This window comes from Sapajus apella, unplaced genomic scaffold, assembly GCF_009761245.1.
Source record: "Sapajus apella isolate SASKATOON/1434 unplaced genomic scaffold, GSC_monkey_1.0 scaffold27, whole genome shotgun sequence".
Taxonomy (NCBI): Eukaryota; Metazoa; Chordata; class Mammalia; order Primates; family Cebidae; genus Sapajus; species Sapajus apella.
The window spans coordinates 10,831,933-10,849,219 of NW_022436967.1; the positions used below are offsets into that span (position 1 = coordinate 10,831,933).

Sequence of the window (17,287 nt, forward strand, 5' to 3'; positions counted from 1 at the left end):
ACCCAGGCTGGAGTGCAATGGCACGATCTCGGCTCACCGCAACCTCCGCCTCCTGGGTTCAGGCAATTCTCCTGCCTCAGCCTCCCGAGTAGCTGGGATTACATGCATGCGCCACCACGCCCAGCTAATTTTTGTATTTTTAGTAGAGACAGGGTTTCACCATGTTGACCAGGATGGTCTCGATCTCTTAACCTCGTGATCCACCCGCCTCGGCCTCCCAAAATGCTGGGATTACAGGCTTGAGCCACAGCGCCCGGCCAATGTTGTTATTTTTTAAGAATGTTTTGACTACTATGTATTCCTGAAATTTCCACATGAATTCAGATCACCTTGCAAATTAAATGGGTATCCTTCAAACTGCAATTTGAAAACTTTAATAACTTTAATCAATACCCCTTTTCCAGATACAAAATTACATTTAAATACTAATTCATTTACTGCTCTCTCTCCCACTTTGTGTTAATGTTACAGTAAATCTGTAAGACATAATAATTGCTTTATACAGTTAACATTCATTTAGTTTTAATCATATATTTATCACTTGTTTTTCTCTGCAGTCCTTTCTGTGTCTCTGATATGTAAAATCACTTTTATTCTACCCTTTGGAGACTACCTTTCATGAGGCTTTGCTGGTGCTAATTTCTCATATTCTGCCCCCCTTACTGAAAGATATTTTTGCAAGGCATACAATTATAAGTTAACAGTTATTTTCCCTTGGCAAATTAAAGCTATCATTCCATTGTCTATTGCCTGTCACTGTTGGGAAGCTAGCTGTCAGCCGTCTAATGATTCTTCTTTCTTGAAAGTAATCTGCCGTTTTCTTTCTGGCTAATCTCTGACACCTCTCCTCAGTTCTACAGAGGTCCTAATTACCTCTTATAAAAATGATTCGGCCCCATTCTCTCTACACTTTTATTCTGGAACTCTCATTGAATGTGTATTTTAGACCTTCTCCATTACTCTATATTCCAAATTTCTTGCTTACCTTTAAAAAAAAATAAATAAAAAGCTTTATAATAAAATCTATTAGATGTTAAATTACAAAACTTGATGTGAAATTTACCAACCAATAGCAGACTGTGTAGAAAATCATTCTGTACCCTCTTTTCATATATTCAATATATTTTATATATTCATATATCATTTCTTTGCTACTCTGTGGTAATTTCTGAATAAATTCTTGTTAACAGTCTTCCAATTGACTAATGCTCTAATTCTGTCTTATCTGTTGTTAATCCCTTAAATTGATTTAGTTCTTAATTTTAATCATAATTGTTTTTACTACCAGAAGTTCTATGGTTATTCTTTAGAATTTCTTCTTCTCTATACATATTTTTATTTCCTTAAACATAGTAAGCCTAGCTACTGCATACTTTAATAATTTGACTATCTAAATTATTTTAAGGGGCCAGGCACGGTGGCTCATGGCTGTAATCTCAGCACTTTGGGAAGCCGAGGTGGGCAGATCACTTGAGGTCAGGAGTTCAAGACCAGCCTGGTCAACATGGTGAAACCCCATCTCTACCAAAAATATAAAAACTTAGCCAACTGCAGTGGCACCCACCTGTAATCCCAGTTACTTGGAAGGCTGAGGCAAGAGAATTGCTTGAACCTGAGAGGTGGATGTTACAGTGAGTTGAGATGGTGCCACTGCACTCAACACTGGACGACAGAGCAAGACTCCATCTCAAAAGAAAAAAAAAATTATTTTAAGGTAAGTTTCTGCTGCCTGTTACTTTTGTTCATTTTCACATGCAAGATCTCACTTTCTGGCTATTCGTTTTATGTGCTGCTAACTTTCCTTGCAATATAATGTGAATAAATACTTTGGGGTCTAGCATAAAGGTGAAAAAAAATCTTCATTTTCATATGCTAGGCACAATCACATTAAATTGGCAACTAGTGCTTACTTTAGTCACCCAGAGTATGAACTTGGGTTGCATGAATACAACTTCTAACCCAATTTTTTCCTCCCTGTTCTGCTCAGCACAACCAGAAAAATATTCTTTATAGATTCCCTTAGGGCAGTAGTTGTGAAGCAAGCTCAGTTCTTTCACTGAAAATGAATATTCCTTTTGGGCATCTTTTTTTTTAATTTCCATGGATTTTTGGGGAACAGGTGGTACTTAATTACATGAGTTAAGTTCTTTAGTGGTGATCTGTGAGATCTTGGTGCACTTTGGGTACCAATTAAATGGAAAATGAATCCTATGAAAATCCATAATTTCGGCTGATCTCTGAATTTGTTTTTTAACCCTGTTTTAGGTAGCTTCTACAAGGACCTCAGGGTAAAACTAAGTTTCAGTACTTCACTTCTCTATAGTTTCAGCCTGATAATAATTTACCCAGTATATCTCTATTTTAAGCAGATATTTTCTTACCTATAGGCCTGTCATTTTAGTAGTCTTCAGCAGTAAAGATATGCCCAAAACAAAATAAAGCCTTTATTCACTCTTCGGTCCAGTTAAACATAGCTTCCTGAATCCACCAAAACTCTTTTGCAGAGTCAAAAATGAGTACTAAATTGCCCTATCAATATGACATACTTTTCAATCTTTTTTTTTTTTTTTAAAGGCGGGGTTTCACCATGTTGGTTAGGCTGGTCTTGAACTCCCGACCTCAGGTGATCCACCCACCTTGGCCTCCAAAGTGCTTGGATTACAGGTGTGAGCCACCGCACCCAGCATACTTTTCATTCTTATCTAATTCAACCTATAAAGTTGCTGACACACCTGATTATTCTCTTCTCTTGGAGCCAGCTTTTGACTTCTACAAGAACACACTTTCCTATACAACTCCTATATAATCATCCCTCAAGGCTCAGATGAGATAGTTTTCTCACTTCTATATTTCCTCTGTCACCTATTTGTCTTAGCCTACCACTTCATATTCTGTATGGATGGCCTCTTAACTGGATTTCCTCTGCCCACTCTTGTCCCTGTACAATCCATTCTCTGCCAAAGCAACCAGAATGATCTACCAAAAATAAAAATTAGATCATGTCACACTGCCTTTGCAAAACTAAGATACTGCATTTGAACTTTAGACAAATTCCACATTATTTAACATGGCACATAAATGATCTGATTCCTGTCTATTCAACTATAATTAACCTTTTATATAATACAATAGGCAAACTGACCTTTTTTTCCAGTTCCTCAAATGTGCCAAATTCTTTATTGCCTAAGATCCTTGACATTTACTGTTTCCTTTTCCTGGAATACTGTTTCCCTATTCTTTGCTTGGTTATGTCCTACTTCCACTTCAGATTTCACTATCTGACTTTCTCAGAGGACTTCCCTGACTACTCAACGAAATAGCTTTCTGTTTTTTTTCTTTTAGAATACTTATTGTAACCCACAGCCAATATCATACTGAATGGGCAAAAACTGGAAGCATTCCCTTTGAAATCTGGCACTAGACAAGGATGCCCTCTCACCACTCCTATTCAACATAGTATTGGAAGTTCTAGCCAGAATAATCAGGCAAGAAAAAGAAATAAAGGGCATTCAATTAGAAAAGGAGGAAATCAAATTGTCTCTATTTGCAGAGGACATGATTGTATATTTAGAAGACCCCATTGTCTCAGACAAAAATCTCCTGAAGCTGATAAGCAACTTCAGCAAAGTCTCAGGACACAAAATCAATGTGCAGAAACCACAAGCATTCCTATACACCAATAACAGACTGAAAGAGAGCCAAATCAACAATGAACTGCCATTCACAATTGCTACAAAGAGAATAAAATACCTAGGAATACAACTAACAAAGGATTTAAGGACCTCTTCAAGGAGAACTACAAACCACTGCTCAACGAAATAAGAAAGGACACAAACAGATGGAGAAACATTCCATGCTCATGGTTAGGAAGAATCAATATCGTGAAAATGGCCATACTGCCTAAAGTAATTTACAGATTCAATGCTATCTCCATCAAGCTACCAATGACCTTCTTCACAGAACTGGGAAAAATCATCTTAAACTTCATATAGAACCAAAAGAGAGCCCACATAGCCAAGTCAATTCTAAGCAAAAAGAACAAAGCTGGAGGCAACACGCTACTGGACTTCAAACTATACTACAAGGCTACAGTAATCAAAACAACATGGTACTGGTACCAAAACGGAGATATAGACCAATGGAACAGAACAGAGGCCTCAGAGGCAATGCCACACATCTACAACAATCTGATCTTTGACAAACCTCACAAAAACAAGCAATGGGGAAAGGATTCCCTGTTTAATAAATGGTGTTGGGAAAACTGGCTAGCCATGTGCAGAAAGCAGAAAACTGGACCCCTTCCTGACACCTTATACTAAAATTAACTCCAGATAGATTAAAGACTTAAACATAAAACCTAACATCATAAAAACCTTAGAAGAAAACCTAGGCTAAACCATTCAGGACATAGGTATAGGCAAGGACTTCATGACTAAAACACCAAAAGCACTGGCAACAAAAACCAAAACAGACAAATGGAACCTAATCAAACTCCACAGCTTCTGCCCAGCAAAAGAAACAGTCATTAGAGTGAATTGGCAACCAACAGAATGGGAAAAAATTTTTGCAATCTACCCAGCTGACTGATGGGCTAATATCCCGAATCTACAAAGAACTAAAACAGATTTGCAAGAAAAAAAAAAACAAGCCCATTCAAAAGTGGGTGAAGGAGATGAACAGACACTTTACAAAAGAAGACATATATGAGGCCAACAAACATATGAAAAAATGCTCATCATCACTGGTCATTAGAGAAATGCAAATCAAAACTACATTGAGATACCATCTCACGCCAGTTAGAATGGCGATCATTAAAAACTCTGGAGACAACAGATGCTGGAGAGGATGTGGAGAAATAGGAACATTTTTACACTGTTGGTGGGAGTGTATATTAGTTCGACCATTGTGGAAGACAGTGTGGCGATTCCTCAAGGACCTAGAAATAGATATTCCATTTGACCCAGCAATCCCATTACTGGATATATATCCAAAGGATTATAAATCGTTCTATTAAAGGACACATGCACACGAATGTTCACTGTGGCACTGTTCACAATAGCAAAGACTTGGAACCAACCCAAATACCCATCAATGATAGACTGGACAAGGAAAATGTGGCACATATACACCATGGAATACTATGCAGCCATCAAAAATGATGAGTTTGTGTCCTTTGTAGGAACATGGATGAACCTAGAAACCATCATTCTCAGCAAACTGACACAAGAACAGAAAATCAAACACCGCATGTTCTCACTCAGGTGGGTGTTGAACAATGAGAACACATGGACACGGGGAGGGGAGCATCACACACCGGGGTCTGCTGGGGGGAAATAGCGGAGGGACAGCGGAGCGTAGGGAGTTGGGGAGGGATAACAGGGGGAGAAATGCCAGATACAGGTGATGGGGAGGAAGGCAGCAAACCACACTGCCATGTGTGTACCTATGCAACAATCTTACATTTTCTTCACACATACCGCAAAACCTAAAATACAATAATAATTTAAAAAAGAATATTTATTGTAATTTGTGATTAAGTACTTATTGTGGGTTTATTTTTATGTCTGTTTCCCCAATTATCTGTAGGTTTTAGGCATATAGAAACCCTATTATTTATCTTCTCACTCTGTGCCCAGTTTCTAGCAGTGTCTGGCACATAGTAAGCGTTCAATGGTATATGTTAAATGACTGATTTCTCTCCCTTTAAGCAGACCCACAGGAAAAGTCCCAGTCTAATGAGAAACTACATGTAGGGCACACAATCACAACCAAAGAGAATGAGTTAAATGATGAGAATGTACCTAAGAATCAGGTCAACGTAAGGTATATTTGGAATTATAATGGTTAAAGTTATACAGTCAAAATTACTTTCCTTTTATTAATATTTACTGAATAAGATCAGCACATGCCTAAAGAACTCAATACATGGCTTTTAATTATTGTTGTCTACACTTTGAGGAAATAATCACCTACAAATGGCATGTTTCTCAAGACGGCTTACAAATTTGTTACTTGGAAGACTGAAAACATTTCCCACAGAATCAGCATTATATACAGTGATTAGGTTCCTTTAGTTAGTGCATAATGTTTACTCCATAATTTATTCACTTTAAGAAATACAAATTGAACATTTCTTTGTGCCAGAAACTATTCTAGCACTAGATATACAAAAGTAATAAACAAAATAGACAAAAAAATCCTATCATCAATGGTATTACATCCATGGTTTTTCTTCGAGAGAATAAAGGTAAGTAAAATATATAGCATTATAGATACTGATACATCCTACAGTGAAAAACAAAGCTGGGTAAAGGGGTAGAGAATGGGAGAAGAATTTTAACTGATTATTGGTAGAATTTACTGGTATCTCTGTTCTGTTACAAGTAAAATAGCAATCCTTACACTAGAAAAGACTTTCAACTGAGAAGCATTATAAAAACAGGCTTCCTTTCCCACAGCAGTAGGACAAGCAGGGAACTGCTCAGGCTCTACTTCACATAACAGTAATTACAGAAGGCTAAGCAGTACTGCAGATTCCAGGAAGAAAAGAAATGAGGGGCCAAGAAGGCCAGTACACTTCTTGCCGATGACATGAAACCCCATCGACCGGCAGTACCCACTACTCAGCCACTAGTTGGCCAGTTTTTCTTCCTACAACTTTATTTCCAACCAAGATCAGTTTCCTATTTGGCATATAATGTTATATGACTTTCCCTTATTATACCTTGTTCTGAAAACAAATATTTAACTATTGGGGCTTTTCTGATAAACTTAATGGCTGAAAAAGATCCCTTTTATTCCCATATTTGTACCATTATAATTCATATTGAAGTAGTACAGATACCTAGTAAACTATTCTGGCTCTCTATTTTACTTTAATAACTAGGATAGGGACCAGGATCTGGGGTGAATGAAATGCAAGAAGATAAAAACTTAGAACAAGGTTGTAAAAAGTATCCCTAACACCACAGTAATGACTGGATCAACAGAGACAATCATCCAGTTAAGTCGTCTACAGTTTGTCCACAACCCTGGATCATGCATCATAGACTAAGCGGGGAAAACAGAAAGGGGCAAGAAAAGTAAGTGTTCTCTAAAGCCACTGGCTCATACAGTTGGGGTGATAGCCAGGTAAGTAATGAGCATATGAATTAAGCCTGTCCATAGTAACTTGTTTTTATTCTTTCATATGAGAAAGGGCGTTCTTAGCATTTTCACCTAAAAAAAAAAAAAAAGAAAAGCAAGGGTTTAACTCAGTGAGTGCTAATTTTTTACAATTATAGTATTCATTACACTGTTACTTTCGTAAAATAAAATGATTCCTCAGGTGGTAATTATCAGGTATATTTCCAGGAATTTTTCCAGTTAAATATGTTTATATTCAACATTTCATAAAATAAAGCCTCAAGTTTAAGAGTATAAATAGCAACATACAATCAAAATAAAGTATCAGCAGAAAGATGTTGGCCAGAAACAATTACCTTTATGGCTGTGTGTTTGTTTTCATCTTCTTCCATCCATAGATCCTGTTCATAATAATATAAGCCATCATTGATAACTCTAGCAAGCTCAGATGTGATTTTTGCCCGAGACATGTGGTTGCCTGTTCGATCTCCTCCAGGATGTTTTTTCACATAAGGTGGTGTCTGAGTTACAATCAAAATCTTATTTAAGTCTTGGTCATCAATTTCATAATCTGAATCATTATCAGACCAATCAGTAAATGTGTTTTTTCGTCCTATTTGTTCAATCTCTTCATCAAACAAAAAATCAAGTTCTTCTTGTTCTGGTTCTTCTGAAGAACATAGCTGATTTAATGACCCTTCAGGCACAGACATTGATTCCTGAAGGAAGAAATCGGTAATTTATATAAAAAATTTTCTATCACTTTTAAATTAAATGTCTTAAAACAGTGTTGCAAGTAAGTAGTATCAAGCTTTTATGCTCAATTACTTGTTTAACAGCCAAACTGTAAAAGAAAATCAAGTGAGTATTATTTTGGCCCAATAAATTTAAGACTAAAGAAAACCACAAAGTTGAATAAAAATTAGAGACTCTTTTAGAGTTTGAATAGTCTTAACCATTATCTTTCACAATGATTCATTTTACTAATAAAAACAAAGGCCTACAGATGTGAAAGCATTTGCCTATGATTTCACAACTATAAATAGAACCAATTAGCCTGGCATGGTTGTAGGTGCCTATAATCCCAGCTACTCAGGAGGCTGAGGCAGGAGATTCATCTGAACCCAGGAGGCAGGGCGGTTGCAGTGAGCCAAGATCACACCACTGTACTCCAGCCTGGACGACAATAGCAAGACTCCATCTCAATCAATCAATCAATCAATTGAACCAAAGTCTTTTGATTTTCAGAATCAATAATCTTCCTTATTCTGCATGTTTTTACCTCAAAATGATAATAACATAGTTTCTTACCTAATCTCTATACTCTATCCTCATCCCCACATGGCCCAGTTTTCATGTCAAATTCATGCTAATATTCAGCAACTGTTAAAAAGTCTACCCCTCCTATAGAACTTAAAACAACTAGGCCGTGTATGGTGGTTCACGCCTGTAATCCCAGCACTTTGGGAGACTAAGGTGGGCGGATCACCTGAGGCCAAGAGTTCAAGATCAGCTTGAACATGGCGAGACCCCATCTCTACTAAAAATGCAAAAATTAGCCGGGTATGGTGGCACGCGCCTATAGTCCTAGCTACTTGGGAGGCTGACACAGGAGAATCGCTTGAACCCAGAAGACAGAGGTTGAAGTGAGCTAAGATCGTGCCACTGCACTCCAGCCTGGGGGACACAGCAAGACTCCGTTCTCAAAAAAAGAACTTAAAACAGCTGTTGGCTTACATTAGAAGTCTAAGCTGCTGGGTGCAATGGCTCATGCCTGTAATCCCAGCACTTTGGGAGGGAGAGGGAGGTGAATCATGAGGTCAAGAGATTGAGACCATCCTGGCCAACATGCTGAAATGCTGTCTCTACTAAAAATACAAAAATTAGTTGGGAGCAGTGGTGGGCATCTGTAGTACCAGCTACTCAGTAGGCTGAGGCAGGATAATTGCCTGAATCTGGGACACAGAGGTTGCAGTGAGCCAAGATAGTGCTATTGCACTCCACACTGGGCGACAAAGCTAGACTCTGCCTTGCAAAAAAAAAAAGTCTAAGCTTTCAGATCCTGGATCTTCTAACAATGTAAACTAGCCTAAAACTCCCAGAAGAAGGAAATAAGTTTCTCCTTGGTGTCACTTTCACTTGTCATCCTCTGGCCTATTTTACCCTTCAGTGCATGCTAACTTCCTATGTCTAGGAAAAAACAACTCTTCCCTTTCAAAATTCCCAGTCCCAGTAATATTCACTTAGTTAGTTGATAATTATCTGAGTACTTCCTCTGAGCCAGGCACTGTTTTAGGAAGGGACATACAGCAATAAATTTAACGACAACTCTGTCCTGATGGAGCTAACACTCTAGTAAACAGAAGGCTGCCCGTGATGATTCTACTAAAAAAAGACAAGTTGTAAAACACTGTGAATATGCATTTTTTAAAACATTAATTATATATTTTAAATTATATATTGTTTTTCACATTTGCAGGTACATGACAAAAGTCTAAGAGAATAAACAACAAACTATTAAATTTGTTTTTGTAATTTCTGAGGAAAAGACCATGACTTTTCTTTTGTTTTGCTTTTGAGATGGAGTCTCGCACTGTCACCCAGGCAGTAGTGCAATGGCGCGATCTCAGCTCACTGCAATCTCCACCTCCTGGGTTCAAGCAATTCTGCTTCCTCAGCCTCCCCAGTAGCTGGGACTACAGGCGTGCGTCATCACACCCAGCTTTTTTTTTTTTTTTTTTTTTTTTGGTATTTTTAGTAGAGATGGGGTTTCACTATATTGGCCCGAATGGTCTTGATCTTCTGACCTCGTGATCTGCCTACCTTGGCCTCCCAAAGTGCTGGGATTACAGGTGTGAGCTACAGCGCCCGTTCAGGAAAAGGCCATTATTAAGAGATTAGGGATTGAGGGCCAGGTGCAGTGGCTCACGCCTGTAATCCCAGCACTTTAGGAGGCCGAGGCAGGTGGAACACGAGGTCAGAAGATCAAGACCATCCTGGCTAACATGGCATAACCCTGTCATTACTAACAATACAAAAAATTAGCCGGGCGTGGTGGCATACGCCTATAATCCCAGTTACTTGGGAGGCTGAGGCAGGAGAATCGCTTGAACCCAGGAGGCAGACGTTGCAGTGAACTGAGATCACACCGCTGCACTCTAGCTTGGGCAACAGAGTGAGACACTGTCTCAAAAAAAAAGAAAGAAGAAGGAGAGATTAGGGATTGAAGATGACTTAAGTGTGCATGCTTATTTGCAGTAATAATACACAGTGCAAAGAATAAAAACAATAAATCCTCATCAATACTGAAAACAAGCATGACCATCAGAAGATCGAAGACTTTTATGAATTTCTGGAAAGCAGAAAGTAAATTGGATTGTATTGATAATAAACAAGAGCAGAAAAAATAGCAACCTAGAACGGATACAAAGAAAGGCTAAAGGGGAGACAAAAGCCATTGATCCTGCCAGGGTTCTAGAAAGTTTAAAGATGGCAGTTACAAAGAGTAGGAATGAACTATTGGATGGCAATCAAAGTAGGTATTTGCAAAACCAACTATAGAACACAGCTAGAACAGTCAATCCAATCCCTTTATCTCAGAATATAAAATTATGCAAAGATTGCTCCCAACTAAAAGCCCAAGAATTGCTTTCTAAACAAAATAAGATTTGACAAGGGAAGGCTCATGTTTTGGGTGATAGGGCTGGATAGAATTTGAACATATCCTAGTATTATTCTGAATCTCTAAAACAGAGCTGGGAGAGAAAAAGAAAAGGTAGTTTCACCAATGAATGAGATACATTAAGAAATTCTATGTCTCAGAGAAAAGTACTCCTTTTTTTTTTTTTTGCAATTGTGGAGAAAAAGAACCAGCATTCCTATTATCTGCCCAGTCTAGATGTCCAAGTACATAGGACGTTTTCACTTACCAAGAGCATGCAATCGGCCAGGAACGGTGGCTCACGCCTGTAATCCTAACACTTTAGGAGGCCGAGGCAGATGGATCGCCTGAGGTCAGGAATTTGAGACCAGCCTGGCCAACGTGGTGAAACCCCTCCACCGTCTCTACTAAAAATACAAAACAAATTAGCTGGCCATGGTGGCGGGCACCTGTAATCCCAGCTACTGGAGAGGCTGAGACAGGAGACTTGAACCCAGCAGGTGTAGTGAGCTGAGACTGCACCACTGCACTCCAACGTGGGCAACAGAGCAAGACTCTGTCTCAAAAAAATAAATAAAAATACAAATACAAAAATTAGCCGGGCTTGGTAGCAGGCACCTGTAATCCTAGCTACTCAGGAGTCTGAGGCAGGAGAATCACTTGACCTCAGAAGGTGAAGGTTGCAGTGAACCAAGATCCCACCATTGCACTCCATTCCAGCTTGGGCAACAAGAGTGAGACTCTGTCTCAAAACACAGTCTCAAGAAGAAAAAAAATCACTTGATACAAAGAATGTGAAGGGACTGACTTTCACAAGGGAAAAACTGAAACCCAGTTGACAAAAGAAAAATGTTTTTAGAATTCTAAAGAAAAATATTCAACCAAGATTTCTATGCCCACTCTAAATGTTTTTAAAAGAGCACTTTTTAAAAAGTATATTAACAATTATGTCAATAACTGAGCTACCTCAACAGTTATCTCTGAAATATCTAGGACCCCAGAACCTAAAGCCATGTTTCCTCCAGGCCAGATCCTCGGTCTGCAGCACCAAAATACCATATAATTCAGATATATTGACATTCTTTGGCCATAAAACTATACAGTTCTCCTTACACTTTGAAAACCAGCTAGCATCACCAATTTGCTGGTCCTCCACATCACAATCCTTCTCTCAATACCTTCCATCCCCTTTAGAGAGCAGACTTTCAATATTTGAATCTTTTGAGTGGCATTCTTCCCAAGTTTATTTTTAGTTAACTTTTTATTTTGAGATAATTATACATTCACATACAGTTATAAGAAATAATAGAGAGCTCATGTATCCTGGTTTCCCCCAATGGTAGCATCTTACAAAAATATACCACAACATCCCAAACAAGATATTGACTTTGATATAAATAAATCTTAGCTTAACTTCCCCAGTTTTATTTGCACTCATTTGTGATTGAGACCAAAAAAATCGTAATACATATCTAAGTTCGTTTATCTACCACCAGTGAAAAATGCAGAGCAGTACTACCACAAGGATCTCCTACTGTTCTTTTTATAAATATCACCATCTCACTCCCTCACGTACCCCCGGCAAAAAATTCAATTTTCTTTTCCTTTAGTGCATCAAATCACCAAAACATATATAAACCTGATATACACCCCCTAGAACCTTGCAAATAATTAACATGGGTATAACTTCAAAATTTATAGTTTTTCTGGCCAGGGGCAGAGAGGCTCATGCTTGTAATCCCAGCACTCTAGGAAGCCGAGGCAAACAAATTATTTGAGGACAGGAGTTTGAGACCAGCGTGGGCAACATGCATAATCTCATCTCTACCAGAAACACACAAAAAAAATAGTTGTTTGGGCATCGTGAAGCAAGCCTATAATCCCAGTTACTCAGGTGGCTGAGGCACAAGACTCTCTTGAACCCAGGAGGCAAAGGCTGAAGTGATCCAATACTGCACCACAGCACTCCAGCTTGGGCAATAGAACAAGACTCTGTCTCAAAAAAAAGAAAAAAAAGTCATATTTTTTCGACTTTATAAAAAACTGAAATACTAGTTAAGTTAAAATTAATCACAAGTACAAAAGCCAAATAAAAAAATTTTTTTTTTTTTTTTTTTAAGACAGAGTCTCACTCTGTCGCCTGCACTGGAGTGCAGTGGTGTGATCATGGCTCACTGCAACCTTAACCTCCTGGGCTCAAGTGTTCCTCCTGCCTCAGCCTCCTGAGTAGCTGAGACCACAGACACGCTCTACCATGCTCGGCTAATTTTTTGAATTATTTGTAGAGACAGGGTCTCCCTATATTGCCCAGGTGGCCTAGAGCTTCTGGTTCAAGCAATCTTCTTGCCTCGGCCTCCACAGTGCTGTGATTACAGGTATGGGCCACTGTGCCCACATCCCAAAATTCTTAAATCAGGTTCAGAACTAAAAAATACACTTTAAAAATTGATACAACTTATTTTCCTCATACAATAACTCGTAAGTGTCTACTGAAGGTCAACAATTACAAATTTAACATTTTTTTTAACTTTTTCAAATTTTACATGTATACCTGACAAACATAAAATGCACTGACCTTATATCCATCCAGGGCATATCACACTTCACTCAGTCTGTAACAACTTACCCTCAATTTCACTGGGGCTGGCTGATGTCTCTTTTTTACTTCTATCCAAGGTTCTGAGTCCAAGTCAGGCAAACTGGTAGACAAACCTCTAGACATTGCTTGAAGAATACTTGTTTCACTGTTTTTCTTTGGGCTCAATGGGCTTCCAATTCTTGGAGAATTTGGGGCAGACTCTAAAATTTTAAGTTAGTTCTATAGTTAAAATGATAATGGCTTTTCTTACTTATAAAATACATTTCATTTTTTCCTTAACAGGGGCTTGATGTTTTTTCACAAAAACATGATCAGTCTCAACTGAAGAGCTTATAAGATTTGCTCAAGAGTGAAGCCACCAAATAATTAAAGGAATGTCACCAACTCTTACACAGACCACTACATTCATTCAAACTTCTCAAGAATATCAATGTGAGTCACTTCCTAATTATGCCAGTACAACTACTAGGAAGTCAAGTTCTCTGCAAAATCTTAGACTAAAATCTATAAATTATAAGAAAATTATGGAATCTCAATTGCTTTTAAGCCATAGTTAAGCTAAATGCATACTTCATTCAAGGTAAAATTAGTCTCTCATTCTACTAGGATCTAAACTAAAGCAGTTATTACTCCTATTTTTCACATTTCCTTGCTTTAACAACATTTGCCTACTGCAATAAATGCAGTGTTGTCATTTACTACTTTGGCTCATACTGAAATACTTTAAACTGTCAACCAGTTTGACCAACATGGAGAACCCTGTCTCTACCAAAAATACAAAATTAGCCGGGTGTGATGGCGCATATGTGTAATCCCAGCTACTTGGGAGGCTGAGGCAGGAGAAGCGCTTGAACCCAGGAGGCAGAGGCTGCAGTGAGCAGAGATCGCACCATTGCACTCACTCCAGCCTGGGCAACAAGAGTGAAACTCCATCGCAAGAAAAAAAAAAAAGAAAGAATAAAATGTCACATCACTAAAGTGCACAGCCCTGGAAATAACATTTAAAGCATTTAAAAACTGTTGGAATTTAAAAGGTCTTTCTATACAGTATCACTTCTGCAGGTTTGTTTTTAATAAAAATTATAAAATTCAAATTGCAGCCGGGCGCCGTGGCTCACACCTGTAATCCCAGCACTTCGGTAGGCTGAAGCGGGTAGATCACGAGGTTAGGAGTTCAAGACCACCCTGGCCAAGATGGTGAAACCCTGTCTCTGCTAAAAATACAAAAAAAAATCAGCTGGGCGTGGTGGTGGGCATCTGTAATCCCTGCTACTCAGGAGGCTGAGGCAGAGAACTGCTTGAACCCCAGAGGTGGAGGTTGCAGTGAGCTGAGATTGTGCCTCTGCACTCCAGCCTGGACGAAAGAGCCAGACTCTGTCACACACACAAAAAAAATCAAATTGCTTCTTTTATAAATATTTTTTCAAAAGAAAAATATCAAAGAATATTTAAATATTTTAAGCTATATTCATGATCAGATTTGACGATGTAATATGGACTGGCTTTGGACACAAGGTGTCTTTTAAAAATGTACTCTGCAACATGTTGAAACCCTCAAATACACACAATAAAATTTAAAAATGTATAGCATACAATTCTTCACATCATTATTCACTCCTCTAAGTCAATTCACTGAAAATAGAGAATGTTGGATGCAGAAAGCTGAAATAAATTAATATCAATCTTTTTTTAATATTTACTAATATTTAATATTTACTAAATATTTTTAATATTTACACATTTTGAGAATGGGTTTAAGAAGAGCATTCCAAGATTTTACATTCATCTACATGCTAGACATAGATGAGAATAAAATCAGATAGCTTTAACATCTTTCCCTTGTACACATGGACTCAACCAGGACTCAACTACTGGATTACTATATTACTAATAAAAGCCTATATATCATTTCATAACAGGAAAAGCTCTAGAGCTGTGCTGTGAAACAGAGTAGGCACTAGCTATATGCAGTTATCGATCACTTCAAATGTGGCTAGTCCTGAAACAAGCTCAGGACAAGCGTAAAATATACACCAGATATTAAGGACCTGGTACTCCCAATCCCACTAAAAAAAATAGTGCCATTAATTTTTACATTGAGCATATAACATTTGGATCTTTAAAATAAAATACCTATTTAAAATATGAAAATTAATTTCATCTGTTTTATAATTTTAAAGAATACTAAAATTTTTGGAATTATATATATAGCTCACATATTTTTACTGGGCACTGGTGCTCTATAACTTTATTAACACCATACACACCACCAATTCATACACACACACAAAACATACAAGTGAAATTCAAGCTTTATATTAACATCAACAGTCTAGTTATAGGAATGGGAAAAACATTAACTCCAGAGAACACTATTTCCTTTTTTTTTTTTTTCTTTTTCATGAGCCATACGAGACTTATTTTTTTAAGAGACAGGGTCTCTTACATCAGTTTCAGTGCCATGATCATAGCTCACTACAGCCTCAAACTCCTGGGCTCAAGCAGTCCTCCCAACTCAGCCTCCTGAATAACTAGGACTACACATGCACACCAATACACCAAGCCAATTTAAAAATATATATATTATTTTGTTGAGTGGGTCTCACTTTGTTGCCCAGGCTGGTCTTGAACTCTTGGCCTCAAGTAATCCTCTCACCTTAATCTCGAAAGCACTGAGATTATAGGCATGAGCTACTGCACCTGGCCCAGAGAACTCTATATCTAATATATGAATTATCAATGTTCATACAGTAAATAAAGCCTTAAAAGTAGATGAAGAGCCGGACACAGTGGCTCATGGCTGTAATCCCAGCACTCTGGAAGGCCGAGGCAGGGGGATCACCTGAGGTCTAGAGTTTGAGGCCACCGTAGCCAACATGGTGAAATCTTGCCTCTATTAAAAATACAAAAATTGGCCAGACGTAGTGGTTTACGTCTGTAATCCAAGCACTTTGGAGGCCAAGGCGGGCGGATCACCTGAGGTCGGGAGTTCAAGACCAGCCTGACCAACATGGTGAAACCCCGTCTTTAAAAAAAAAAAAAATACAAAAATTAGCCAGGTGTAGTGGCACACACCTGTAACCCTACCTACTCAGGAGGCTGAGGCAGGAGAATTGCTTGAACCCGGGAGGCAGAGATTGCAGTGAGCTAAGATCATGCCACTGCACTTCAGCCTGGGAGACAGAGCAAGACTCTATCTCAGAGGGAAAAAAAAAAAAATTGGTGAAGAACCACTACACCAATAATTGCGTTTGGGGACTAACTCAGTTTCCTATCCAATTACTCTGAAAATTAACTCAACTAGTCTAAGTAGTTAATATATAAATGATAAGAATAGCACCTGGCACATAGTAGAAAAAATTAGCTACTATTTTTAATATAGAAATTAAATCTTTTAACATCCACTTAATAGTTTTTTGCTTGCTTTTTTTTTTTTTTTTTTTTTTTTTTTTTTATGATATGAGCTTTTGGTATGTCACCCAATCTGGCCTCAGAACTCCTGGGCTCAAGCATCCTCCCGAGTAGCTGGGACTATAGGTGTACACCACCACACTCAGCTGTTTCTTATAAAATGATCGCTAAATGTTATTTAAGCTTAAATTATGCCTCTACCGGGAAGTAAATAGTTTCAGTACATTCCTAACACATATGCTTAAAAGTATAACATTAAAACACTAAAGAATTTGGGTAAGATGAGAAAACATAGAATTCTCTTGTTACCCAGGCTGGAGTGCAATGGCGCGATATCGGCTCACCACAACCTCCGCCTCCCGGGTTCAGGCAATTCTCCTGCCTCAGCCTCCTCAGTAGCTGGGATTACAGGCACGTGCCACCATGCCCAGCTAATTTTTTGTAGTTTTAGTAGAGACGGGGTTTCACCATGTTGACCAGGATGGTCTCGA

General features: G+C 38.3%; 1 protein-coding gene across 6 annotated transcripts in view; it reads right to left on the reverse strand.

Moving 5' to 3' along the window:
• Positions 1–17,287, reverse strand: part of LARP1B (La ribonucleoprotein 1B) — a 159,364-nt gene that overhangs the window by 110,343 nt on the left and 31,734 nt on the right. For 5 of the 6 annotated variants that reach the window (XM_032292307.1, XM_032292309.1, XM_032292308.1 and 2 more), the window contains exons 9-10: positions 13,413–13,585; positions 7,482–7,844 (exon numbers count right to left, since the gene is read on the reverse strand). In XM_032292307.1, coding sequence (XP_032148198.1) covers positions 7,482–7,844; positions 13,413–13,585 — 536 coding nt within the window. Of the gene's footprint in view, positions 1–5,917; positions 7,219–7,481; positions 7,845–13,412; positions 13,586–17,287 lie in introns of those variants that run through there. The other variant, XM_032292311.1, reaches the window with a different exon arrangement.